Source organism: Aquarana catesbeiana, linkage group LG02 (genome assembly GCF_042186555.1).
Source record: "Aquarana catesbeiana isolate 2022-GZ linkage group LG02, ASM4218655v1, whole genome shotgun sequence".
Classification (NCBI taxonomy): Eukaryota; Metazoa; Chordata; class Amphibia; order Anura; family Ranidae; genus Aquarana; species Aquarana catesbeiana.
This window is the reverse complement of record NC_133325.1, coordinates 470,780,921-470,808,229: the sequence shown is the minus strand read 5'-3', so window position 1 is coordinate 470,808,229 and position 27,309 is coordinate 470,780,921. Positions and strand designations below refer to the sequence as shown.

At 40.3% G+C, this 27,309-nt stretch overlaps 1 protein-coding gene across 1 annotated transcript in view; it reads right to left on the bottom strand.

The window, feature by feature from the left end:
• SYT6 (synaptotagmin 6) overlaps window positions 1-27,309 on the bottom strand; it is a 682,586-nt gene that overhangs the window by 265,669 nt on the left and 389,608 nt on the right. The window contains exon 2 of the mRNA XM_073615703.1: window positions 23,188-23,542. Within this exon, the coding sequence (XP_073471804.1) occupies window positions 23,188-23,542 (355 nt within the window). The remainder of the gene's footprint in view (window positions 1-23,187; window positions 23,543-27,309) is intronic.

Below are 27,309 nucleotides of genomic sequence, written 5' to 3'. Positions count from 1 at the left end.
TTAAACCAGGCACATCATGATAGGGGGTGGTGACAGAGCAGCCGTAGCGTCAGTGAATTGGAAGCTGTTTTAAGGAAAGCATAGGGAATGCTGATGAACTGCATAGGAAGAGTTTAGTTTCAGGTAAGAAACGGTACTTTAATTCTGATTGCTAGCTCTTTGGACAATCAACATCTTTGCTGCTTTTTGTTTATTATTGGGAGTTTTTTTGTCTTTCATTTTTATTTTGTGATTAATTTGAGGTCAGCAGTCACTTTCAGCCTCTGTCCCATTCTGGAACAAACTTTTTCTTTGTGCTGCATGGCTTCCCTTAAAAAACGAGGCTTTGTATTTTGGAGTATTTGGGAGTTTTTATTTATTTTGCTGGTATATTGTTTTTTTTTATTTTATATTGGCAGGGCTTTTATTTTAGGTTTAATTGCAGAAGGCTTCCCGTTAAATAAAAAGTGGGCTTTTGCTTTGGGGTGGTATTTTGGGCTTTTAATGTATTTAGTGTTTTATTTTATTTTATGTCAATAAAGCATTTTTTTCAAAAGGAGGTTCCCTTTGTTTACAGCGCACCACTGTTCTACTGTTTTTCATACACCAGTTAGGCCTACTATCCCTAAAGAAACCTGTCCTGTTGCTAGAAAATGTTACACGGCTGTATCCTCTGCAGTATCCTAATTCTTGTAGTAAAACCCCAGCCTGTGTTTTTTCTTTCTGATAAATTTGGGCCTAGCCTTTAAATGTAAAAATGTTCTGCTGTTGGCCAATTTTACACTTGGTCTCTGGATTTGATGACTGTCTTTAGTACATTTTTTGGCCTATTATCCCAGATCAAACTGTCCTGCTGCTGGCCAGTTTTACACTACTGTGTCCTCTGAGATATCAGCATTTTTCTTTAACCTTTTCTAGGGTATATTTCAACCTATTTTCCCTCATTGTCCGATTGATGGCCAATTTTACACAGCTGTCCCATTTGCAGTCTCTTAATTCTTAGCAAAGAGAGAGACAGATAGAAATCAGCCAGCAGCAGTACAATTTGGCATCAGCAATAACAAAGACAGATTCAGCGAACTACTGGCTAATTTTTTTCTATCTGCCAATCAAAGTGGATATATTATCATTTGATAAAAATTCATGTGTTGCTGCTAAATCCACTGGAGAAAAGCTTTCTGTTTCTGCAGTTGTATATGCTAACGTAAAACAAAAAAAAAAAATCAATTCCATGGCCAAATATGCCCATCCTGTGTACCGTGTCTCTGAGACTGTCCGTGAAAAATAATATTATGGTGTAACAACACAGAGCTTTTCAGCACCCTTCAAGCATGCTAATTAAAGATATGTGTGTTTTCAAATTTGTTTACAAAGCCACATGAAAAGACACTCTCCTTGCTGTATGGTAATTTTTTTTTTTCAGCATTTGTACCCATCGTCCATGGCATGCTCAACCCAACATGCTTTTTTTGCCTATTAGTCCAACAAATGTCCAAAATATAACAGCGCCCCCCCCCCCCAATATATTTCAATAGGATTTGCCTCTAAGTTCGGGTTTACTAAATAGTAAGAGCAATATTCACCAAACTTGTGGTGAATGGACCCCAAGCAGATTAGCAGATTTACCCATCGCTACTACTGATGAAAGAATATGACCTCAGGAGGTGATCCCACACTTACTGTATGAAAAAATGTCATTTCTAATGCGCTTTTTACAGGCAAGTCCATGCAAAACATTATTGCTCAAACTATCTGCAATCTCATAGCAGTTTTTTTTTGCATATTGCATATGTACCTTAACTTGAACTGAGACATAGGGTGCAGCACAATGAATGGAAGCCCGGCACAAAGTATTTGTTGGTTTATTCATTATACTGGGGGACAGCTGCTAGTTGGATGCAGTATTATGTGGAATACCAATATAAAAAAACATATATAACTCTATATTACAAAAGTAACCAAGCAAACAATTTAAACAAAGCATAGATATAACTCTCCCTACCACAACCCTTTGTTATTGAGTCCCTTTTGTACACCCTTTATAAAATTGAGCACTGCCTACCGACTATCCTTATATTTCTGATTCATGCACATATTTTGTACAACCGAATTCTGAAACAAATGCTTTGTTCCAAGTGATAAAGGAATAAATACCACATGCCACTTATGTAGACATGTAAACCACTCTTGTTTACTCATGGATGATGCATCCTTTAAAATAAAAAAAAATAGATGAACTACTTAAGCAACTATTAAAGTGACAATTCCAGAAAATTATCAATTGTTTTTTTTTTTTCAATTTGCCTTGAATGTATTTCTCATTAAATATTTTTTTTCTCATGCATTATGCTGTACTGTATCTTCCTACTCTTTTTATGAACTTGCAACTGTGATTTTTTTACATTTAGAAAAACGGGTTAGACCCACGATAAAGTACCATGATCATCCTATAGATAGAACTAAAGCTAAGATGATGTGGAAAAGTACCCACTACTTTCCACTTTTTATACAAAAGACATACATTTTAAGTATAGTAAACAGTATAGTAATTCCAGCAGATGGCAGTATAATACATTGCACAGATTGGTCTGTCCATTATATTAACAAAAAAAGGTAGAAAAAATGTTTTTCATTAATGAATAAGAAAATGCTGATATTACTAAACTGCACATGGTAATGTATGAATAATGTAACATTGATATCTTTTGCTATATATATATATATATATATATATATATATATATATATGAAACATATATATTCATAAGCACAGACATTGAAATCCCATTGCAGCATGTTTTTGCCATAAAAACACTAACTGCATGCATGTTTATCTAATGCTAAGATTCACCAGTATCCTATTTTAATATCACATATTTGTTAGGCATTTTCCTTCATATTAGTTATTATTTTTCACCCCTCTGATTGAGATGCTAATAAATATAGGATTGTTTAGTAAAGGTGATCAATACAGAGAAGGAGTAGCCATGTGTACAGATTATATGGCCATTGAACATAACTATAATTGTCAGTAAAAAGTATATATTACATTTTTCGTGCAGCTCTGCTATAAAAAAGATGTAGATTCACAGTCATAACAAGTGGAACTCCAACTAAAACATTTTTTTTTACATTTTGCATAAAGTGCACTAGAGTTTAAACTACTATTAGGTATTAAATGCTGTCTTTTCAACATTCTGTCCTATCATTTACCATTCTGCTATGCAGAGAATAGCAGCATCTTGTATTAGTGGAAAAGCAGGCTGTGAAGTTGATAGATCAGTCTTTTCTATTTTACTGAGCAGACTAAGTCAGTGACAGCAGGGTTGGTCTAGTGGCAAAGCCACATTTTTCTGAATGTAATCTTGGGTACTGGGGATGAGCCGAAGACAGCTGGTTTTAGCTTAGCATATCAAAAGTTCAGATGTTGAATCTGACCTTAAAGTCAACGGTGGCCAGATCTATAAAATCAGTTTTCTAAAATTTTTAAGCCTATTAACCCAGGGATAGGCACCGCCTCAAAGAGCATGTATTAATGCTTAAAAAAAACAAAAAACAGTTTGGAGGTCCCCTAAACTTGAGTGCGGAGTAGCATATCTCATTCTCTACCATTTAAACAAACTACAATAGCAAAAGTAACATCAACATGGGTCCCCCTACCATGGCCATATTTGGTCCATGGCCATGACCATATTTGGTTAGTGATTTCACCACCACCCCGCCTCTTTGCTTACATGGCTAGTGACACTACTATTTGTTGTCTGCCAGTTGTCAAACTTGTATTTGGACCTAACCTTAAACTTATCCTTACTTGGTACATATTCATAAATTTTAATTATTATTGTCAATAGAGTTGACTGGCTCAATACACGTACCATTATCAAATAATTATATAGATAGAATTATGTACCACCAACAGATTAGACACAATGGGGGAAATTGACAAAGGACGTGGCAGAAACCCTTTAGAATTCTACTTGGCCACCACACTTCTTCAGTGTGCACCCTCCTCAGCCACCACAGCCATCACCCTGACAGCACATGGCCAAGGAATTTTGCAGTGTGATGGGCAGAATCTGATGGGGAACTAAGAGACTATTTTCCCATCAGGTATGCCTTGCTGTTGATTGAGAGCGCACGGCAGTGGGTGGGTCCTTGATGGCTATTGAGTCCAACATTGGCTTCCAAAACTGCCCGCTGTCATGCACTGTCAACCAAAAGTAAGGTGGACCTGATGGGGAACTAGTCTCTCAGTTCCTCAACAGGCTCCATCCACCCAGTGACTGAAGTCCTTTCCCAAATATAAGCTTTTCCACATATGGGTAATGACATCATTCCTGTCTTCGACTCCTTTGTTTACCTTTACCTTTCGGGTAAGAATCCTCTGCCTGATATTTGAATGGGGTCAGGGAAAAAGCTCTATGCAGGAAGCTTCCACAATTATGACAGCTTCTCATCACAGATATGCCCCACTCCGAGTGTTGAAGTATCTATGTACTTTAACTCAGAGCTGGTCTTATTTACCACCAGCACCAACCATAGCAAAGGACTCTTAAAGTGTCAGTAGTTAAAAATACCTGGATTTGGCACACGTGGTTAATGTTACCAAAACTGGCTCAAATATTTGTCCGATTTAGGCAAAAGTAGTTCTAAAGGGTACTGCTGCCAGAAAAGTGTCATAAGACACTCCACTCTACAGGTCTCTCCCCCAGTTAACACCCATGTCAACATGTACAATTGACAATCCCCTTATTCAAACCTGCTACTATAGACGAAGTTGCTAAATTCCTTTCTAATGCCCACCTAACCATCTGTCCCCTGGACCCCATTCCCTCTCAAATACTACGATCATCCTCTGATTTTATCTTACACTCTGTAACCCATATCTTCAACTTCTCCCTCTCTTCTGGCACCTTCCCCAATTCTCTAAAACATGCACTAGTCACCCCCATACTTAAAAAACTGTCCTTGGACCCTACCAATCCTAACAATCTATGTCCTATCTCCTTGCTCCCCTTTTCCTCTAAACTCCTCGCCCAGTCTACAACCAACTTAGTGACCACCTCATAAAGAATAACCTTCTTGATCCCCTTCAGTCTGGATTTCGCCCTCAACACTCCACAGAAACTGCTCTTATAAAACTCACAAATGACTTACTAACTACAAAAACCAACAGACACTATTCTGTACTCCTACTTCTGGACCTTTTGGCTTCGTTTGATATGGTTGACCACCCCCTTCTCCTCAAAAAACTTTACTCCCTCGGTCTCCGTGACTGCGCACTTCAGTGGCTCTCATCCTACCTATCCCAACGCACCTCCAGTGTCACTTACAATTATACTTCCTCCTCTCCTCCTCCCTTCTCCATCTGGGTCCCCCAAGGTTCTGTTCTTGGACCATAGGCGTAGCATAAGGGGTTGTGGGGGTCACAATGGCAACCCCACACCTAGCTCCAGGGGGCCCCTGCAGCCTCCCTGTCATATTATCATATCCTCCACAAAATCCAGCTCCGATCTGCCCTAGGGCCCCACAGCCACGCTCCAGTACTGGGCTTCTACTTTGCCTTCCACAATCCACACCCCTCTGTTCCCATTGGCTGGGGAGAAGCTGTGAGCCATTTCCTGAATGGAGAGGAGCACGAGGTGAGAACAGCCCAGGATGGGGAAGTGTCTGTGCTGTGTGCTGGCAACATGGAATGGTAACCAAGCTCAGCGAGGCAAGAGGAGGAGAGTGCCGCCCTGTAACCACGATGAGACCGATGTCACTGGTGAGGTATAACAGTGCTCAGTGTCTCCTAGTCACCAGCTGGGATTCTCTGTACCCCCCACCCGGGGATGTCTACTTCCCCCACTTCCCTGACAACTGTGGAAAAGACACACACCTCCGGGAGGTGACCTTTCCCCAACACCTGCCAACACTGACAGAGAAACCTTCAGAAAGAAAAACAAATCCCTTAACACCTCCCCCGGGTTGCCCCTGAAGGGCTGCAGGCTCCAGATTTTGTGTCACATGGCTTTGCCCTCCCAGATCTAAGTTGCGCCCCCCCCAAAGCCCCCTGACAGCATCCTCCACGCTGCATGCTATGCCCGACTGCTGAGCACCTTTCCTATTACAGCACTCTATACTGTTCGTCCTCCGCAGGGCTGAAATCACTTTCCTTTACAACACAGCCACTTAGCCATGATCTGCACAGGGAGTATCTGCCTACTGCAACTACACTGCCGTTCCGACCAGTGAATTTCACAGGTCAGAAGGGCAACATAAAAGCCAGATACACCTGTGAAGACTGACAGACTGTGTGTAAAGGAATGTGATTTAAGCCCTGTGTAGTGTGGGGGGAGCTGTATATAGTGCTGGGATGGGAAAAGAGCTCTGCCTAATGACCTGCCAGGGGTCCCTGTCCTCTGATTCTCCAGCGGTAATCCCTGTCCTCTGATTCTCCAGCAGTATTCCCTGTCCTCTGATGTAAAGAGGAACTCTGGGAACTCAAAACTCTTAAGCCACTTTGAGTATCTTGGTGTGCGGTGGATGTATCTGCAGGCACGTTGGAAGTAGTGGGGGGACCCAGGTCAACTTTTGCATCAGGGACCACAAGCTTCAAGCTACGCCTCTGTCTTGGACCTCTCTTATTTTCAATCTACACCTCTTCCCTGGGTCAGCTGATTGCCTCACACGGCTTTCAATATAATTTCTACATTGACGACACCCATATCTATCTCTCCACCTCTCAACTCACTCAATCAGTCTCCTCACATGTCACTAACTTACTAACAGACATATCCGTCTGGATGTCACACCGATTCCTCAAACTCAACTTGTCCAAAACCGAGCTCATAATATTTCCTCACGTCCCACGTGCCTCTTCCCCTGACTTCTCTGTCAAGAGCAATAACACAACCATCCACCCATCCCCACATGCCAGGATGCTAGGCGTTATCCTGGACACTGAACTCTCCTTTCGGCCCCACATCCAATCCCTTTCCAAAGCTTGCCGCCTCAACTTCCACAGCATCTCCAAACTACGTCCCTTCCTAACCAATGATACCACAAAGCTCCTAATTCACTCCCTGGTTATCGCTTGCCTTGACTACTGCAACTCTCTCCTCATTGGCTTACCTTTAAATAGACTATCCCCCCTTCAGTCCATCATGAATACTGCTGCCAGACTCATCCACCTTACAAGCACATTTAGCTTCTGATACCCCTCTCTGCCAATCCCTCCATTGGCTGCCACTCACTCAACGAGCTAAATTCAAAATACTAACAATAAGTTACAATGCCATCCACAACTCTGCCCCCAGCTACATCACTAACCTAGTCTCAAAATACCAACCTAATTATCCTCTTCGCTCCTCCCAAGACCTCCTGCTCTCTAGCTCACTCATCACCACCTCCCATATTCACCTCCAGGACTTCTCCCAAGCCTCTCCCATCCTCTGGAATACCCTACCCCAATCTGTCAGACTATCTCCAAATCTATCCACTTTTAGGTGATCCCTGAAAACTTTTCTCTTCAAAGAAGCCTACCCTGCCTCCACCTAACATCTGTTCTTTTATTTTCTTCATCAGCTCACCCCCCACAGTTATTACCCTTTCGCATCACTTGACCCTCCCTCCTAGATTGCAAGCTCTAACAAGCAGGACCCTCTGATTCTTCCTGTATTGAAATTGTATTGTCTGCCCTACTGTTGTATAGCGCTGCGCAAACTGTTGACGCTATATAACTCCTGTATAATAATAATAATAAGAAGAAGAGCTTAAACTTTTACTTATACCAAGGTAGACCAACCCCAGTAGAAAGGTTGTCAATTTAACAGCTATTGCTAATATTTTTTAAGCAAGATCTATTCTGTGACAGTCAATATGTTCTGTGGCTCCTTAAAACTGAACTCCAGGCAGATACAAAAATGCACAAATCATTGCAGTAATTAATATTGTATCATTTTAATCATTAATACAACATTAAATGTATTTTTCATGTAGGGCTTGTTTTAAAGTTGTTTTTTTTGTGTGTGTTCTTTTACTGCTTGTTAAGAATATGTTAATTATTAAAGGTTATAGTGTGGGCACAGGTGCATGTTAAATAAAGAATAGATCAGATATGTTATGAGAATGAGCACTCTACAGGGAGAGAGAAAATCCACTCTGCAGTGTGCGACAATAAAATATAGAAGTGAGTTCCTAACACAGATATTTAATGATTTCAATGGTCAGTAGTGGACAAATGTTCATATTTGGAATTTAAAGCAGCAGGTGGGTCTGGGCATTTGTGAAAATGGCACCTAGCTGCCAATGAGTTTCTCACAAGTCCGGTAGGCTTTTGGCCATAGATAAGGGTAAACAAACTATCATCACACAATCCTTCAAAAAAAAAAATCTTTAGGCTTGTCGGCTGCAAAACCCAGCAGGGAAGAAGAGGTCTGTACAAACAATTGCCATTTTGCTAAAAATCAGAGGGATTATGTTTAATCTGTAATAGAATCCAAGATATGAATTATGATTTATGTACAGATATAAAATAGCATGTCCTGGTTGTACAGAACCCCTAGGGAAAAACTAAACAGTTATATGAGGCCTGCTCTCAGCAGCTATGTGGTGTGTCCACTTGTTGCCACCAAGCTGATGCACTGATGGGTGTTAAGATGAGATACAACATGGAGTGGAGCTACTAGCATGCAACAAAATGGAGTTAGAAGGAAGATATCTCGGCGTAAATTAAATGTAAACTACAAATTAACTATGTCCTACATCTTGTTGTGTTCTGATTTTTTTTCTCCTTTTTTAAGTTCTGTCTAGACAATGTAGGAAAAAAGAATGTTGAGGATGTCTGTAAATTTAGGCTCATGATTGCAAATATTGTTGTAGATATTTAGGATGGTGGTTAGACGCAGGTGGATAGGAAAGGATGGTCTGTCTTGTACCTTTGGTTAAGGTTTTTCTTTTGTATTATGGATTTTCTTTCCTGTTATTTGTAATGGCTTTTTGATTGATATTACGAGATTTTAATATGTAATGTCATTTATCCTCATTTATCATTTTATGTGACACAATGTTATCTCAAATAATCAGAATTTCACCCTTCCCCCCTGGATATGTGCCTGAGACATAGACTAGTGTAATTTAACAGATACTTTATAAAAATGGTGTGTTTATTCTTGGAGCATAACACCTGGTCTTTGCTGCTTCGTGATCCAGTGTACATTGCTATTGCACAGTAAACCATATACGGACAAGCAGATTCTTTGTCTTTTATTCCAAAGCTCTACTTATCATTGGAAATCATAACTTCACCCAGCCATTTGAACTGTCTTGTCCATATAATCTATGGCCACTTCAGAAGACCAAAACTTCTCCCCCCCAGCAGGTGTGGTAACACCTCTAAGGGCTCTTTCACACAGGTGATTAGGTTTGTCCTCCATGCAGAGCTGCTGGCAGACGTGTGTGCACCCACGCCAGAGGTGCGTGCAGGCAACCCTCAGACATGGATGGACACAATTGCATTTCAAATTTTGATATGCAGGCAGAAGCTGGTGCTCAGATTCAATTACAGAGCCATCTGAATGAGCCCTAGAGGTGATTGGCCAAAGGGATAAGTTCATATAACATCTTCCTTTATAAATCAAAGTGGTTGTAAAGGCTGTGCATGTTGTGCTACGCATGAAGGTGAAACACATTTTACCTGAGCCCAAACTCGCTCCAATGATGTGCACAAGAGCAGCTGCTCCCCAGGCTCTCTGCATCTTCATCAGCTCAGAGACAATGTCAATTACAGCCAGTGAGGAGGGAGTGGGGGGGGGGTCGAGCCCAGTTCTGTGTGACTTATGGACACACAGAGCGGGGCTTGGGAGCTAGCACACACAAGTTCCCCCATAGCCAACAGCTTGCTATGGGGGAACTCAGCAGGGGGGAGGAGCCAGGAGCGTGGCAGGGGACCCAAGATGAGGAGGATTGGGGTAGCTTTGTGCAAAACCAATGCTAAGAGCAAGTAAGTATATATATATATTTTATATATATATATTTAAGTTACTTTTGGTATCACTTTAAGTAGTCTGAAAAATGAACACTGTATTTCTCTGGGGTAGTGCATTCAAAGACCTGGAATTTACATAATTTTGGTGTTCTCCCACCAACAGGATAAAAAACAGCTTGAACAACAATGTTTTTCTCCATTTTTACTTTTTCTTTGAAATTCCCACCTAGGGATTAGATATCTGGCTGTTTAGGTGTTCAGTGGATTCGAGCATCACTATTTTTACCACATCTCTATATGACAGCTTACCACTGTCCCTAGTTCCCAAGAAAATAGGGGGTGCTTGTAGGTGCTGCATCTCTAGAAACCGCTGATGTCACAGCACATTGCCTTATATGGCCAGGATTCCCCAGCTATGCAAGTAAAGGGGCAAGAATAGCAGTGATATCATAAATATGGCCACTGGTGACAGCTCACAATAGTATTGGCAACAGTAGTTAATAGGTGCTAGTGGTACTGTTGGGATCAGTCATGTGCACCAGGTTGTCAGACATAGTGATTTATGATGGCATTACGACAAGGACTTTTTTGGGATTTTTTTTTAAATAAAGGACTTGTCAGATGTTTCAGTGTCTTTATTTATAGGTTACATTTTTTTTTTGTGAATGAGTAGGGTTACTATTCACCTCCTATTCATTCTCGTGGGCGGGGGGTGTTGTTGTTATCTGGGGACCCTTATCACTTATTATTCAAGGAGGCTTCCAGATTTTGTTAAGCTTCTCATCAACATGGGTACTCATCACCCACCTTTCTTGGCCAGCCAGGCTGCATGCTTTAATTAAGGGTCTGGTATGGATTTCTATAGGGGCCTCCCACAATTTTTGTATTTTGGTAGGCAAATTCTTCTTGCTGTATGATATGCTGATGAGCAGACGCAAATGACTAGGACACCCCAGGTATTTTGCTTGGGCATTTGTGATGTTTCACTTTAAGCATGATTCAGGAAATCTCAGAATTGTGTGGGAATCACTAGTCTGCTTTACATGCCTTAGATTGCACCAGATTATGTGCAAGACTTGCATCTGCCTGTGTGTGTCCATCAAGATAAATTTGGATGAGTCTCCCTCCAGTGGCATACAGCTGTGTTGCATTCTGTAATAGCTGTACCACTGCTGGTTTAATCTTCCAAAAGTGAGTGCTCTGCTCATGCTTCCTCCACCAGACAAGGTCTTTGCTTGGTTAGTGAATCTCTGTGGTTGTGTGTACTTGACATCTGGTGGCAGCGGTGAGAGATTAGGGGACTGTATGTTAGTTTACAGTTGTTAATTGTGTCTGGATAGGGGAACTATGGGTTCTTATGACAAACTGTCAGCATACTGGTCAATTTTCAAGGTTGTACAATTAACAGCATACCTTGCATACTGATTGACCTCCTACGTTCCTGTACCCTCATTATTCCCATCCATGTCATGCTGAATTCTCACCCTTCTGAAAAAAGCTCTGACTTTTTTGTATGTAAAGCTGTACTCATAAATAAAAAAAACATATCTATGCAGTGAGTTCCCCCTCACCCTACAAGGGTTAAATGATTCATATGTCTAGGGGTAGGTCTGCTTCCAGACCTCAGCTTTTCTCTCTGATGATCTGGGTTGTGGGTAGGCCCTCGCTGTCCTTACTTGCAATACAGGACTATTCATCCTGCACAAAGACAAGAATCTTAGGGGGACCAGCCACACAACATAGAGGAATCCTGCCAGGGCAAAAAATAAGGCAAATATTACACCTATAAGAAAAAAAGAAAGGACAAGGCCTTCCAAAGGGGTCGCAGTAACTGAACACTACGGTTGAATTTAGTTACATTTTATTTAGAAAAAACACACACCATAATATCAAATATGACAAAATGCCAAAAATAGCGGTCTGAGTATAACCTTCCAAAATATTAAAAAAGACAACATTGTCATTTAAAAAGAGGGATCGCAGCTGCACATACATCCACACAATCAGACATACACACAGCTCAAAGGATGGGAGTTGACTGAAGTTTCATTGATCAATATATTGCATATACTATCGTCCTCTTTCCTAACTAAGCAGTGATTTGCGGTCATCCCAAACAGGATATATATCTGTAATTTGATTGAGATGTGGATGCACATAAACAAACAAGTGGGTATAGCATAGGCCGTCCTAGGTCATTAGTACACAAATTCAACTGTGGCACCTAGGATTAGGGGCTCTCATTTGTCTATTGGAGGCACAGGTGGCTTAATAGTAAAGGCTGCAGTGTCCAGTAAGCAAGGCTGAGGGGGTAAAAATTCTTAAGTATAATACTCATTTAAAAGTTCACTGATCCATCACAAGTAGGTATGGGGAGCAGGGAATTGGTGTTGTCAGTCCACAGCTAAACAGCAAGTTCAACTGAATGGTAGCAATGTAAAATACTCTCACCCACTTCTGTGTCTCCTCATACCTCCACCCATCCTTTCTGGGCCGAACTCCACTGCTGAAGTCACCGGATTATCCCCTTGGATAATCCTATCATTACTGGAGGAGAATATTGATAGCGAATCAGAAGAGGAAACAAGTCAACCTATTAGGAGAACAGCTAATTTGAGAATTATATCAACAAAAATGCCTGTATTAACAAAACATAGGTGGCTTAAATTGTTTTTGGACCTGGTCCAAAAGGATCTACACAAGATCAATTAGGACTGGCTAGGTCCACACAATTTAACCAGTAATGAACATAAGGCACTGAAAGAACTGGAGGAGGCCCCTGACCTGGTGATTACAAAAAGTGACAAGGGCGGGAATATGGTCCTACTGAGTGAGACCCTTTATGAAAAGGAGATCCAAAGACAACTAAGTGATGAATCTACATATATGAAGCTCAGCGCGAACCCATTCCCAACCCTTGTCAAAACACTAAACGTAAAATTAAAATTGGGCCTGGAAGCAGACCTACTCTCAAAGAAGGAGTATGATTATCTCCAAGTAAATGAGTTTACCACCCCAACGTTTTATATTATACCAAAACTGCACGAATCAATGACGCAGCTCCCCAGGAGACCAATTGTCTCCGCTATAAAGGGCCCCCTGGAAAACGTGGGGCGATATGTGGACTCACTCATCAAACAAATGGTCAATCATCTACCGTCCTTTGTAAGGGACACTAGAGATGTCCTACTCAGGCTGTTACATCTGTCCCTGCCAGAGGGAGTACTGCTGGTGGGGATAGATGTTGAAAGTTTGTATACTTCAATACCCCATCAGTGGGGGATCCAAGCTACAGTACATTTCCTTGAACAGGAATACCCCCTACTCGGGGCACACAATGAATTTGTGGCTGATTTGCTAGAATTCATGCTCCATAATAATTACTTCCAGTTCTTGGGTATTAATTATCATCAACAAAGGGGCACCTGTATGGGGGCACAGTGAGCTCCGGCCTAGGCGTGCCTCCACCTGGGCCTCTGGGAGGAAGAGGTAGTGTATAAATCCTTGATGTACCTCAGCCACTGTCTGCTGTGGCTGAGGTACATTGATGATGTCCTAGTGGTGTGGGAGGGTACTGCAGAGCAATTGACGGATTTTCTGTCACAGCTTAACGCAAACAATAGGAATATTAGACTCACCTATACATACAACGAGACAACACTGCCCTTCCTCGACTTACAACTTACCAAAATTGGTAATAAGATTACCACATGGACATATCGAAAAGAAACTGCAGCAAATACTTTACTACTGGCACAAAGCCATCACCCTAAATCACTGATCCATGGAATTCCTACGGGACAGTTCCTAAGGATCAGGAGGAATTGACCCAAAGATAATAACTTCTCAGAAGAAGCTGATGATATGTACAGGCGTTTCAGAGAGAGAGGATACCCCCATAAACCTCTTAGGAAGGCTAGGAACAAAGCCACAAAATTGTAAACGTGAGAAACTCCTACAAACTCATGAAACAACTAAAAAAGACCAAAAAACTTACCCGAGGATTAATACCAAATTTGGAACACAATGGAATCAGGTCAGAGACCCTCTAGAAAAACATTGACACATCCTGAGTTCAACCTTTGTGATTGCTGATATCGTAGGCTTGAGACCCCTTATGACGGCAAGAAGGGCTCGAAATCTGAATGATATATTAGTACATTCTGAGTATCAGAGGACTCAGAATAAAAACTGGTTGACTAATTTTAAGCCGATCGCGGGGATGCTTGCATGTGGTCACTGCAGAATCTGCAAATGTGTGCATAAAACCGATGGGTTTGCCTACTCTGATGGGACGAAGGAATTTATGATCAAACAATTTGTAGTAGTGTACATGTTAAGTAGCCCATGCAATAAGATTTATGTTGGTAAAACAAAAAGACAGCTTCGGGTCAGAGTTGGCGAGCACATCGGCAGCATCAAGAAAAAAGCTGACCATCGCCCATTATCGGTGCATTTTGCACAGTTCCATGGGGGGGGGACCCAGAGGGGCTAAAAGTAAAGGGTATATATGTACTTAATCTGCCTATGAGAAGAGGTGACTTTAACACAGTGCTCTTACAAAAAGAGAAGATATGAATATATTTTTTAAATTCTTTATTTCCACATGGCCTCAACAATGAATGCAATTTGCAACCGTTTTTGGAAAAATAATTTTGAATTTAATGAATGAGGATGATGGGGCTATTACCCGTCATTACTACTATTATTTTCCTTTTTCATTATTATTTATTAATTTTTATTGATTTTTGTTATTGTGTTTCTTTATTAGTGTTTTTTTCCTTTTTCACTTTTCATCATTTTGCTCTTTTCTCCCCATCCCGTTTGAAACATGTGTCAAATGTACTCATTAAAGTGTTAATTTGCCTCCCTTTGTTGAAAGTTGAATGGAAGCGAGCATTTTAGATGAAATCTAGTGGCCAAAGGCAAGATATTGCAGCCAATTATTTAGCTATTTAAGCCAGCATCTTCAGCTCCTCCTTGCTCTGAGGAAGTTAGCTGTCATTGGCTAATGAAACATGTCAGCATGATGTCAGCACGTTTGTGCTGACGGAGGGGTCGTGGCACTAATACAAACTGTGTATCAGGGCAGCGGCGATGGAAAAGCTGAGAGCTTGCTGCAGGCGGGAATTACATTGGATCCAACACCCAGATCAGCTTTCCAAGGGGATGATCCAGTGACTTCGGGAGTGGAGCTCGGCTCAGAAAGGATGGGTGGAGGTATGAGGAGACACAGACGTGGGTCAGAGTATGTTACATTGCTACCATTCAGTTGGACTTGCTGATTAGCTGTGGACTGACAACACCAATTCCCCCTGCTGTGTTCCTCCCTCCCCATACCTACTTGTGATGGATCAGTGAACTTTTAAATGAGTATTACACTTAAGAAGTTTTACCCCCGCAGCCTTGCTTACTGGACACTGCAGGCTTTACAATTAAGCCACCTGTACCCCCAATAGACAAATGAGAGCCCCTAATCCTAGGTGCCACAGTTGAATTTGTGTACTAATGACCTAGGATGGCTATGCCCACTTGTTTGTTCATGTGCATCCACATCTCAATCAAATTACAGCTATATATCCTGTTTGGGATGACCACAAACCACTGCTTAATTAGGAAGGAGGACGATGGTATATGCAATATATTGATCAACAATACTTCAATCAACTCCCATCTTTTGAGCTGTGTGTATGTCTGATTGTGTGGATGTATGTGCAGCTGCGATCCCTCTTTTTAAATTACAACGTTGTCTTTTTGAATGTTTTGGAAGGTTAGACCGCTATTTTTGGTATTTTGTCATATTTGATATTATGGTGTGTGTTTTTTCTAAATAAAATTTAATTAAATTCAACCGTAGTGTTCAGTTACTGCGACCCCTTTGGAAGGCCTTGTTCTGTCTTTTTTTCTTATACGCAGTTTTTATGGTCGCATGGACTGCGCCATGTTGTTGATACTATACTAATTATTATATTTATTATCTAAATAGTTGTATACTAATAGTGCGGTTGATCCGGGCACCACAATATTTTTTCATTTAAGTATTACACCTAGAAAAATGGAACAAAGTACTACATGTACTTTGGCCCTGAGTGTAGCCTTAGGCTTAATCCATTTTGCTGCGACCAATATAAGGAATACTTTGGCAGCAGCACCAACATCTGAACAGACTCTAGTAGCTGGGAGTTTGTTTTCCTTCTTACAGTGAGCTGCTGCCATTCTTCTGGAAGTGGTTCAATATGTACAGTAAGGTGACTGAGATCTAAAACAGTCCCCCTACACCGATACACAAGATGCACACATACATAACTTACACATGTTCAGTACATATAATGTGGCAATGTATGTTATGTGTGTTGGTGTACCAACACACTAATAACCCATTCACACCAGCGGGTACACAATATAGTGCGCATAATGAGCACACACTGGTGTGCTTTGTGCACAGGTGCTGCAGTGCATTGATACAACATGTCACAGTGTTTTGTTTTTTTTAAGGCACAATTTAAAATTTGCTAATATTTTGTTATTTATTAACTCAAAACAGTTTTCTCTCCTTAGTAGGAACTTTGAAAGGTATGGTATGTGTGTGTATGCCAAAATTATTTTAGGGTATTTTTTACAGAATTTATCGCTTTGATAAACATTTGCACTAACTATAATAGGACCTACAAAATCAGTAGCACCATCTTTTTATTTTTTTCAGTCCTGTGTTCAAAAGTTACAAAGCTCTAGAAAATGTTTAGGTTGGGGGGTTATTTTACAAACTCGAAAAGCTTTAGGTGAAAAATTATAAACCCTATTTTTACATAGTTACATAGTAGGTAAGGTTGAGTAAAGATAATAGTACATCCAGGTTAACCTGTGTAGATGTACGTGTGTCAGTGCCAGTAATTGTTTCCCATATCCCTGTATGTTGTGTTTTTTAAGATGCACGTCCAATAGTCTTTTAAAAATATCCATACTCCCCGCAGCCACCACCACTTGAGGAAGAGAGTTCCACAGCCTTACTGCCCTGACAGTGAAAAACCTCTTGCGCAGTTTATGGTTAAACTGCTTCTCCTCCAGTCTCATTGTGTGGCCCCCTGTCCTCTTACACTCCCTGAGACTGAATCATTTTTTTCCCACGTTGGAATCACTATTGAGGTATCTGTAAATCGCTATCATATCTCCTCTCAAGTGTTGCTTCTCCAGCGAGAACAAATTTAGTGCTTGTAGTTGTTCCTCGTAATTGAGGTCCTCCAGTCCCCTTATTAGTTTTGTTGCCCTTCTCTGGACTCTCTCCAGCTCCAGCACATCCCTTCTGAGGACTGGTGACCAGAACTGGACAGAATACTCCAAATGTGGCTGGACCAAAGTTTTATAAAGTGGCAGGATTATAGTTTTATCTCTGGAGTATATTCCCTTTTTTACGCATACTAAAATTCTGTCGGCTTTGGTAGCTGCAGCTTGACATTGCATGCTGTTGCTCAGTCTGTCTTCCACTAGAACCCCCAGATCTTTCTCCATCCTTGATTCCCCTAGATGTTCCCCACCTAGTGAGTAGTTTGCGTTTATATTTTTAGTGTAAGTTGCTTATTTACAGTTTTGTATAATCCCAATATTTGCCATTTTGCAAAAAGGCAATATATACAAATATTTATTCATTAACTCTGTACAGTTTTATTTTTCAAATTTAGTAGGAATTTAGTAAATTATATTGTGTTTGTGTACGCTAATAATGATTTTATGTTATTTTTTATCAAAAATATAATTTTGTTAAACATATGTGCATGCTTTAAGAGACCTATAAAATCAGTAGCACTTTCTTTTTATTCTGTCAGTCCTGTGCTGTCAGAAAATGTATGATATGGTTTAAAAAGAAAAAAAAAACTCTGACGCTGTAAGTGAAAAAAAGAGAAACACAATGAAAAAATGGCCTGGCCACCTGAGGTTAAAAATGGACCACAGGGTCTGGCAAGAAATGAGCTAAAGAAATAAATTAAGAAAATTAGGCTTACATGCACACACATACAAAAACAAAATTACCCATGTGATAGCACAATCTTTTTGTCCGGTTAGGGTAAAGTATAACTTTTAAAACAGCTAAGTTGCAAAGCTTGTTTCTTGATGACCTGTAATAGTCACCTTGTTTCTTCGGTACATTGTGTTGTGGTACATTATGTTTTGTCAGTATTGTGTGTTTTTATTGTGAGCGATAGACTGTTACTATAGGAACATAGCTTTATATGATGGTTGTTAATGGTGGTCGTTAAATTGTAAATATAGCATTGATTTTCTGCTAAACAATGCTTGCTTAGTATATAGTTTTTCTCTGTCATAAAGGATGTTTTATACATGGTATACATAATTTGCTCTTGTGATTTTTTTTTTCTGTGATATGAGTGTTCAAGTGCTCAACAGGGATGGATTTTGAATTGCTATGTTGTACAAAACTGTACTTTGGGAATTACTTTCAGTTGCTTTCTCTTCTTGCAGATTTGGAAGGCATTGGCTTTCTTCAGTAGTATGTGCAGCGATGGAGCAAGGGTTAGAAAGCTGCAAAATTATGCAATGGCAAAGGTACAGTGTGGTGTCTCCCTCATGCCATGCCCCTTCAAAAAGTATTTCTTTCCCATGTGAAATAAGACAGCATGATGTCCTGTTCCTATTTGTAAGCCCATTTTACAAAGAAATTGAAGTGCCCTAAGTGACCTCAGAACACAACTGGTTATCATAGAGAATTAGGATTTGTTTTAAATAGAATTATCTCAGTTGTCTGCTGGCAACCATTACTATCACATTACTACAGATATTCTCTCTTGTGTATTTATGTATTTACCAATCAGTTTTCAAATGCAGATTATCATTTGATATTGACCCTTGCCCTTAAAGGACTGACAGGTTATTTTTAGGTTTACATCCCTGTTCTATTGGTGTTAATACCTATCTAGATGTGCTTTTACTTTAGTGTTCAGTGTGTTTGATTAAGGCTAGGTTCTCACTGCTGTGATAAATTTTGATCCAACTTTCAGTGTGATTATGTAGTACTATTTGGATGCAACCCTGATGCAAATTCGATATGGTTTGTATATTCCTTGGAGCCAAAATCACACTGGAATCAAGCCAAAGTAGTACAGAAACCTTTTCCAAAATGGCTCTGTGCCGAATCACATTGATGTGAACAGACACCATTTAAAACAATGTGACTTAGGGCATCTTCCTGTCTTGGTAGTAGCCATAAACATTCATCTTATCTTGGTGGTAGCCATTTGGGTATATTTTGATGAGGTAGTATAACTTGGTCAGGGAATCTATTAGAGTCTTATTTAGCTTTCTTAACCATTCTGCCATTAAAACTGACTTTCACCTTATACTAATTCAGCATATTGTTACATATCATACAGTCTTCATTTTCCTTGCGTTATAAGAGAACTTGTACTGTGTTATATACAGTATATAACACATTATGGATGAACTGGTTAAACTTCAAACCTACAAAATGCTGTGGTTGGAATTTAAAAGGAAATTCCAGGAGATATTCAATTATAGTTATACAACGTAAAAAGATTAGAAATCCAGCTTGTTTAGCAATCGTTGAACAGATAATATGTCACTTTCACTTGTGTACATCGCATGAAAACACCTGAACAACGTGATAGCATCTAATGTTATCTGACAGCTTTCCTCAGGACCAATATTAAAACATTCTCCCTGGAACATAACTAAATTAATGCGACTGAGAGTGTGTTGACAGGTCAGCTTGTTTAGATTACCAGACAAAAACGGACGTTGGCAATATAGGACTTTAAGGGAAAGGTTAAGGTATAATGCTTCCTTTTAATCAACTGTAGATTGATTCAGATTCCAGTGAATACAATTGGATAAATGAGTACATTTTGTCTTTTTTAACTGATATGCTGAGAGCAGGTCCTGTAGTTTAATTAACTGTGCATAAGTCTTTGCCTTCTATTAGAACTAAGGATATTAGACCTTGGTTCTAAAAGGGGACATTCAGAACATGTTTTTCATAAATAATAAGCAAACATCTTGAAATCCATTTAATCTGATACAAATTTGTAGGGAATTTTACATTTTTTTAAACATTATTCTTTTAAAAAATTGTGGGCCTTAATCACTTCAATACCACCCAACTGGAAAAATATGTCATGGTTTTGAAATGGAATATCAGGGTTTAGGCTGCAGCTGAGTGCCAGAATCCCGGCAATAACATTTTCAGCAGCCTCTGCTCTTTCCAATAAAAGTGATCCGAGTAGCTGATTGGCTGTTGGATCACTTTTAGAAGTTGGGGGAGGGGTTGCCAGGGTCGGTCCCCTACCGTCTGACATAAAAAATTGCAAGGGCCGCCATTTTATTTTCTAGGGCCTATGCTAAAAAAAATAATAATATATATACATACATTTATATATACAGTATCTCACAAAAGTGAGTGTACCCTTCACATTTGTGTAAATATTTTATTATATCTTGTCATGTGACAACACTGAAGAAATCACACTTTACTACAATGTAAAGTAGTGAGTGTACAGCTTGTAAAACAATGTAAATTCGCTGTCCCCTCAAAATAACTCAAAACACACCCATTAATAACTAAACCGCTGGCAACAAAAGTGAGTACACCCCTAAGTGAAAATGTCCAAATTGGGCCCAAAGTGTCAATATCTTGTGTGGCCACCATTATTTTCCAGCACTGCCTTAACCCACTTGCGCTCCTCCACCTTCCATTTGGAGATGTCCCACAGATGCTTAATAGGGTTTAGGTCTGGAGACATGCTTGGCCAGCTTCTTTAGCAAGGCAGTGGTCATCTTGGAGGTGTGTTTGGGGTCGTTATCATGTTGGAATACTGCCCAGCGGTCCAGTCTCCAAAGGGAGGGGATCATGCTCTGCTTCAGTATGTCACAGTACATGTTGGCATTCATGGTTCCCTCAATCAACTGTAGCTCCCCAGTGCCAGCAGAACTCATGCAGCCCCAGACCATGACACTCCCACCACCATGTTTGACTGTAGGCAAGACGCACTTGTCTTTGTACACCTCACCTGGTTGCCCCCACACACACTTGACACCATCTGAACCAAATAAGTTTATCTTGGGCTCATTAGACCACAGGACATGGTTCCAGTAATCCATGTCCTTAGTCTGCTTGTCTTCAGCAAACTGTTTGCAGGCTTTCTTGTGCATCATCTTTAGAAGAAGCTTTCTTCTGGGATGACAGCCATGCAGACCAATTTGATGCAGTGTGTGTGGTATGGTCTGAGCACTGACAGGCTGACCCCCCACCCCTTCAACCTCTGCAGCAATGGTGGCAGCACTCATACGTCTATTTCCCAAAGATAACCTCTGGATATGACGCTGAGCATGTGCACTCAACTTCTTTGGTCGACCATGGTGAGGCCTGTTCTGAGTGGAGCCTGTCCTGTTAAACCGCAACAATTCTTTTTTTCAGATCCTCAGAGAGTTCTTTGCCATGAGGTGCCATGTTGAAATTCCAATGACCAATATGAGAGAGAGTGATAACACCAAATTTAACCCACCTGCTCCCCATTCACACCTGAGACCTTGTAACACTAACGAGTCACATGACACCAGGGAGGGAAAATGGCTAATTGGGCCTAATTTAAACATTTTCACTTAGGGGTGTGCTCTTGTTGCCAGCGGTTTAGGCATTAATGGCAAAGTGTAATTTCTTCAGTGTTGTCACATGAAAAGATATAATAAAATATTTACAAAAATGTGAGGGGTGTACTTACTTTTGTGAGATACTGTATATATAGGCACTAATAGGCAGCACTGATGGATACTAATAGACTGTACTGGTGGCTACTGATGAGGTGGCACTGATGGGCAATGATGAGACAACACTGATGGGCACTGATAGACAGCACTGATTGGCAGCACTGATGGGCACTGATTGGCACTGATAGGCAGCATTGATATTGCTGTAGCGCGGTCGGCAAGTGGTTAAGGACATGAGTTTGGTTTCCCAGACATAAGGGTCTGAAATACCCATAACAAGAGGAGGTGGGCCCGCTGATGTGTTTACACTAGCCTATATGCTCTTCAGCATCATTTTGAGGAGTACCCACAAACCAGAACACAAAGACATGGTGGGAAGTTTTTGGATAATGTACCTAAAGAAGCAACATAGCAAAGGAAATATAAGTAAAATGGAAAATGTGGATTTTTTTTTTTAGCAATTCTGTATATTTTGATTTTTACTGCTTTGAAATCAATTGCCAAGTACATCCACTGCATTATTGTCCCTACTAAACCAAAACATATTGACAAGACTGAATTTGAAAGATTTTGACATTGATAATTGAGGAAGATTCAGGGCTGCAAGTCATCTTCATAATGTTATTGCTTTTATATTCTATTGTTTCCTAAATTATACCTGCTAGTGACCTTAAGATACCAAACATTATCCAGAATGTGAATGTAAGGACTAGTGGTGCCTCCACATACCCTATATGCAGTCTTCAGCACCTAGGGTGCCTTTATTCCCAAGGTGTTATAACAAGCATGTTTCAAAATGTCCCTGTAGTATGAATCTGTGTGTTGTCATCTTCTACCACCTGTATGTTTTTATGGACCAGGTAGTGTTAAAACATATGTGTTATAGCATCTTGTGTGTTGAGTCATCCAGGTTGCATGTAAAAGCTTTCACTGGAAATTCTTGGTATTTGCTTTGTAATTCTAGAGACTACTCAGTACCTTTATGTTGCTAACAGGTGTATTCTAGGGCAGGATTATGTAAAGTGATATACCTGCATCTGTATTCTGCATGTAAATAACCAGCCTAGCCAAAGGCACTTGACTGGAGCCCAGGGTCTACAATTTTTATTTTGATACTGTTGCTGCATATTGTGACATGTCAGGAATTTAATTATGCAGACATAATGTTTATAAAAGGCTCACTTTGAGACATGTTATGGAGTACTGTGTCAAACTAATACAATATGTATTGTAAAAAATACATAGACATATGTAGAAGCATGTAGAAGCATGTAGAAGCTCTGGCCATGTTTAACCATGTCCTTGTAAACCTATATTTTGATGTTATGTGCAGTTCACTCCTTTTTGTAAGTATGTACAGCTGTGCCTGTACTTTTGAACTCTAATAATACCCTGGCTCTACCACTTCAGAAAATGCAAAAAGGTTTGTTTTGTGTGGTCATTTCTGATGTAAATAGTACTTAATTTTCTTCTTTAATGTTACTAAATGCATGACAAAGGCTCACCTGGTAGAAGAAGCTGGCTCAGTCGCCTGCCTCTGTATTCTTGTGCGCTTAATGATGTGTTCCTTCATGGACATCTGGACTTCTGCTGGTATATCTGGTGATGTATGACTGATTTTAACAGCTGCCTCCAAGAAGCCCAAGTTGCTTGCATCCTTCAGCTTGTCTGCCATGGCTTCCTTGTCACTGGCGAACCCGGTGAAGGTTGACACGTTCTGCGGTGCTGCTGCCGAGTTAGATGACACTGCCTTGTTCCTCCAGGGCACCCACCACAGCTTCCAAAAGAGAAAGAGAAAAACTGCCACCAGGGCCAGGCCACACACAATAACTATCACTGCAAGGAGGCTGACGGACAGGTCTACAGGGGTAAAAATAGCAGGAAGTGACATTGACAGAGAAGAGGGGGGAGGACGTGAGACAACACCAGGGGCAGCAGAGAGAAAAGAGGGGAAAAGAAAAGAATGGTAGTGAGAAAAGTGTCAAGGTTCGAAGAAAACAAAAAGATGTCAAAACTAAGTTTTTCAAGATTAATTAAGTGGGTGTTTGAATTTGTCAACCATGTGTGACCAAAATAAAAAGACAATGCAGACTATTCATGAACATGGTATGAATAATAAATAATTTGAGTCATCAAATTAAAAGATATATTTCAGTTCTGTAAAAAGTTCAAGTAATAAGTTATGACTATGTTACTTAATTAGCCTCTGTTTCTTCTACAACTTCTGCTTCATGCTTTGACTGAGAGGCATTACTAAAAAGATCATAACAAGTTTCTATTTCTGTCATGGGACTCTTAATTCTAGAAGTGGAGGTACTGAACACAGCAAATCAGATTCCAGATGTCAATGTACTTGTGCAGACACAACATAAAAGAAAAATGTATTGGTTCTTATGGTTGAACCTGCTGGAGGTTGTCTTTCGGCCATGCATATATGAATGAAGTACAAAGCTCATTCATGTCAGAGGGCTATGTATTTAGACAAGTGTAAGAACTGATGCTCCTATTTAGGTAGGAATACCAGTTCAAATATATCATCTATAATTGCTAAGGGCAACACAGTTTACATTTTCCCTAGTTGTATGCTTAATCTTGTGGAATACATTTTTAGCAAGAGGATGCTTTTTTTTTTTATATCAGGTTACACTTATAAATTGTAAAACATCTGTACTAAAACAATTATGTTTTATACCTTCATTCTTACTTCTGTTATATCTGTAGGATATAAGTATAAAATGTATAAAAGTACATCATACTCATTTTTAACTTTAAAAGGTGTTGTCACTTTAGGAATACATCCTAAAGAGAAACTGAAAACGCTGTGCCCAAAAGAGACAGGCAGAGGGCAAAACACTAGTTACCAGTACTGCCTGCAATCTTCCTGGAGCTGATCTTTACACCATTAATGGCTAACCATGCCATGTTCTGCGCTGTGTCTCTGTGCAGAGGCAGACATGGTTTTGCTTCCTGATGTCAGAACCACCAGTGCGGAGAACGGTGAACAGCATAGCGGTAACAATCCAACTCTCCTGAAAGCTGCTGGAAGAATATGCAGAAACCACCCTGTGCATCTTTTGGTATTCTTATAAGAGAGAGGCTATTTCAGAATGAAACTTGTTATGAACAAAGAGTGATTGAACGTTTTCCCATTGCTTAATGTCCTGGTGATACAACAGAAATTATAGTATAATGCCGTAATAACACTTACCAATCTTAAAAATACTCCCTCCCCCTTCCTAATGCCGTGTACACACGGGCAGACTTTTCGGCATCAAAGGTCCGATGGTCTTTCCGACGGACATTTGACGAACTTTTGACGGACTTCCAACAGACTTTCGAACGAACGAACTTGGCTACACACGATCACACCAAAGTCCGACGGATTCGTTCGTAATGATGTACGACCAGACTAAAATAAGGTTGCTATAATAAGTTGATAGTTAGTAGCCAATAGCTGCCCTAGTGTCGGTTTTCGTCCGTAGGACTAGCATACAAACAAACTGATTTTTAGACCGGACTCGAATCCGTCGGAAAGATTTGAAACATGTTTCTACCGAAAAGGTCAATCGGAAGTCCAATGAAGCCCACACATGGTCGGATTGTCCGACGGATTCGTTCCGGCGGACGAGTTTGGTCGAAAAGTTCGCCTGTGTGTACACGGCATAACACATATTCTGACAAACCTGTGTAAGAAAAATGTGCATACTTACCTATTTTCTTGTGCCTCTTATCTGGCCACATGATTTCCCCTGTGTCATCCTGCAGCTGGTTGCAGGGGAGAGGACAGAGTGTAGACAATAGCTGATAATTCTTGAGAAGTGATGTCACCTATATACCTAAATTGGCAATCCATTGTGGGCATTTCCTGCTCTACCCTGAAGTTGGCGTTGGCTGAGAACAGGGGAGCTGATCAAGTGACTGGACAGGAACAGCCTGAAAATAAGAAAGCAAATGCATCTTTCTTACACAGTTTAGTCAGAACAGGTGTTAGGAGGGGAGGGATCATTTTTAAGATTAGTTAGTGTTATCTCGGATTCTACTTCAAGGGTATTTATTCTCTAAGTAGTGGTTTTTACTACTTCCTATTCTACTGAGTGCTTTTATTGCAGCTTGTTTTCTCAGTGGATAATTTGTCCTCATTTCCTGTTTAAAAAAACAGTGAAGAGAAATCTCTCAAGCCAACACACAAACAGCAATCGAAAACCCTGACTACTGTTCTAACCCCTTCACGTTATCGAAAACTAAAAAACCTTTTTTGGACTGAGTCCCAATGCAATCAGAAATGAAGTAGCGTATGGCCCATTCTGATACATTTAAATGTCAATGTATTGTACCTGAAATGCTTTGTTCCTAATTAAAGTGACCATCTGGGTCAGGTTAAAATCCTTTAGGAAGGTCCACTGCAATAGAACTAGATATTTTACTCACCTCTTTGGTGGTCTGTGTCTCTTTCCTCCCCTCAGTTCCAGTGTTGCAGCCTGTGTCAGCCCCTCCTGGAGTGTCAGATGCTTGTTTTCCCTGCTTCAACAGAGTTTCATCCTCAGGTTCCTATGTCAATGCTGAGTCTTGTAGTGACTTAGGGCCACAGTGCAGGGCATCCAATACTCCTGGAAGTGTTAAATACTGGAGTGTCTGGTGGAGGCTGCAGTGCTATGACAGAGTTGAGGTGGGAGACATGGGTCATCATGAGAGGTGAGAGGTGAGAGAGGTGAGTATAATACCTGTTATATTACTGGCCACATTCCTTTGAGATGGTCTTTTACTTTGACCGGATTGATTTAACAATAAACTACAAGGATTTGGGAAAACTTTATTGTAGATTGTGACATACTGTACTTCTATGATAAAGTTACTGCCTCCCCACCCCCTTGTCCCCTTGTAGCTGTTGAAATGTTTCCAAATAAGCACCTAGGATAATTTGCATTTACTATAATATGTGCTTATGTTCTGTGTTGTAAGAAAAAATTGCATTCACAGCATTCTCTTTGATGTTTACACACTTTTCAGAAGTTGAACTAATAGTGCAGTAAATCATACCAAGTACCCTAAAATAAATATAAGAGAGTTAGCTTCATGAGGTTTGTTTCATTAGAACATTTTTTGCACTGGGATTTTGACCTTTCTTCTATGTCTAAAGGAGTGCCATATTTCATACAAATGCTGAATATAATTTGACCTCAGGTTCTGTACTGAGTGCTGGGAGAGAAGCAAGTACAACACCATCTACAGACACTTCTAAGCTCCACTTTTACTTCATTAGCTATAGCAAGTCATGAGTGCTTGTGAACAGAACTACTGTAGAATGGGATTTTTAAGTTCCTGGTATGGTAATGATATGTTGTAGAAATGATATGTGTTACAATAGTTTGTTATTTACATAGTTACATAGTAGGTTGAAAAAAGATACAAGTCCATCCAGTCCAACCTATGTGTGTGATTTTATATCAGTACTACACTGTATATCCCTGTATGTTGTGGTCATTCAGGTGCTTATCTAATAGTTTTTTGAAATTTTCGATGCTCCCCGCTGAAACCACTGCCTGTGGAAGAGAATTCCACATCCTTACCACTCTTATGCCCTGTACACATGATAGGATTTTCCAACATGTTTGATGGGAGCTTGTTGT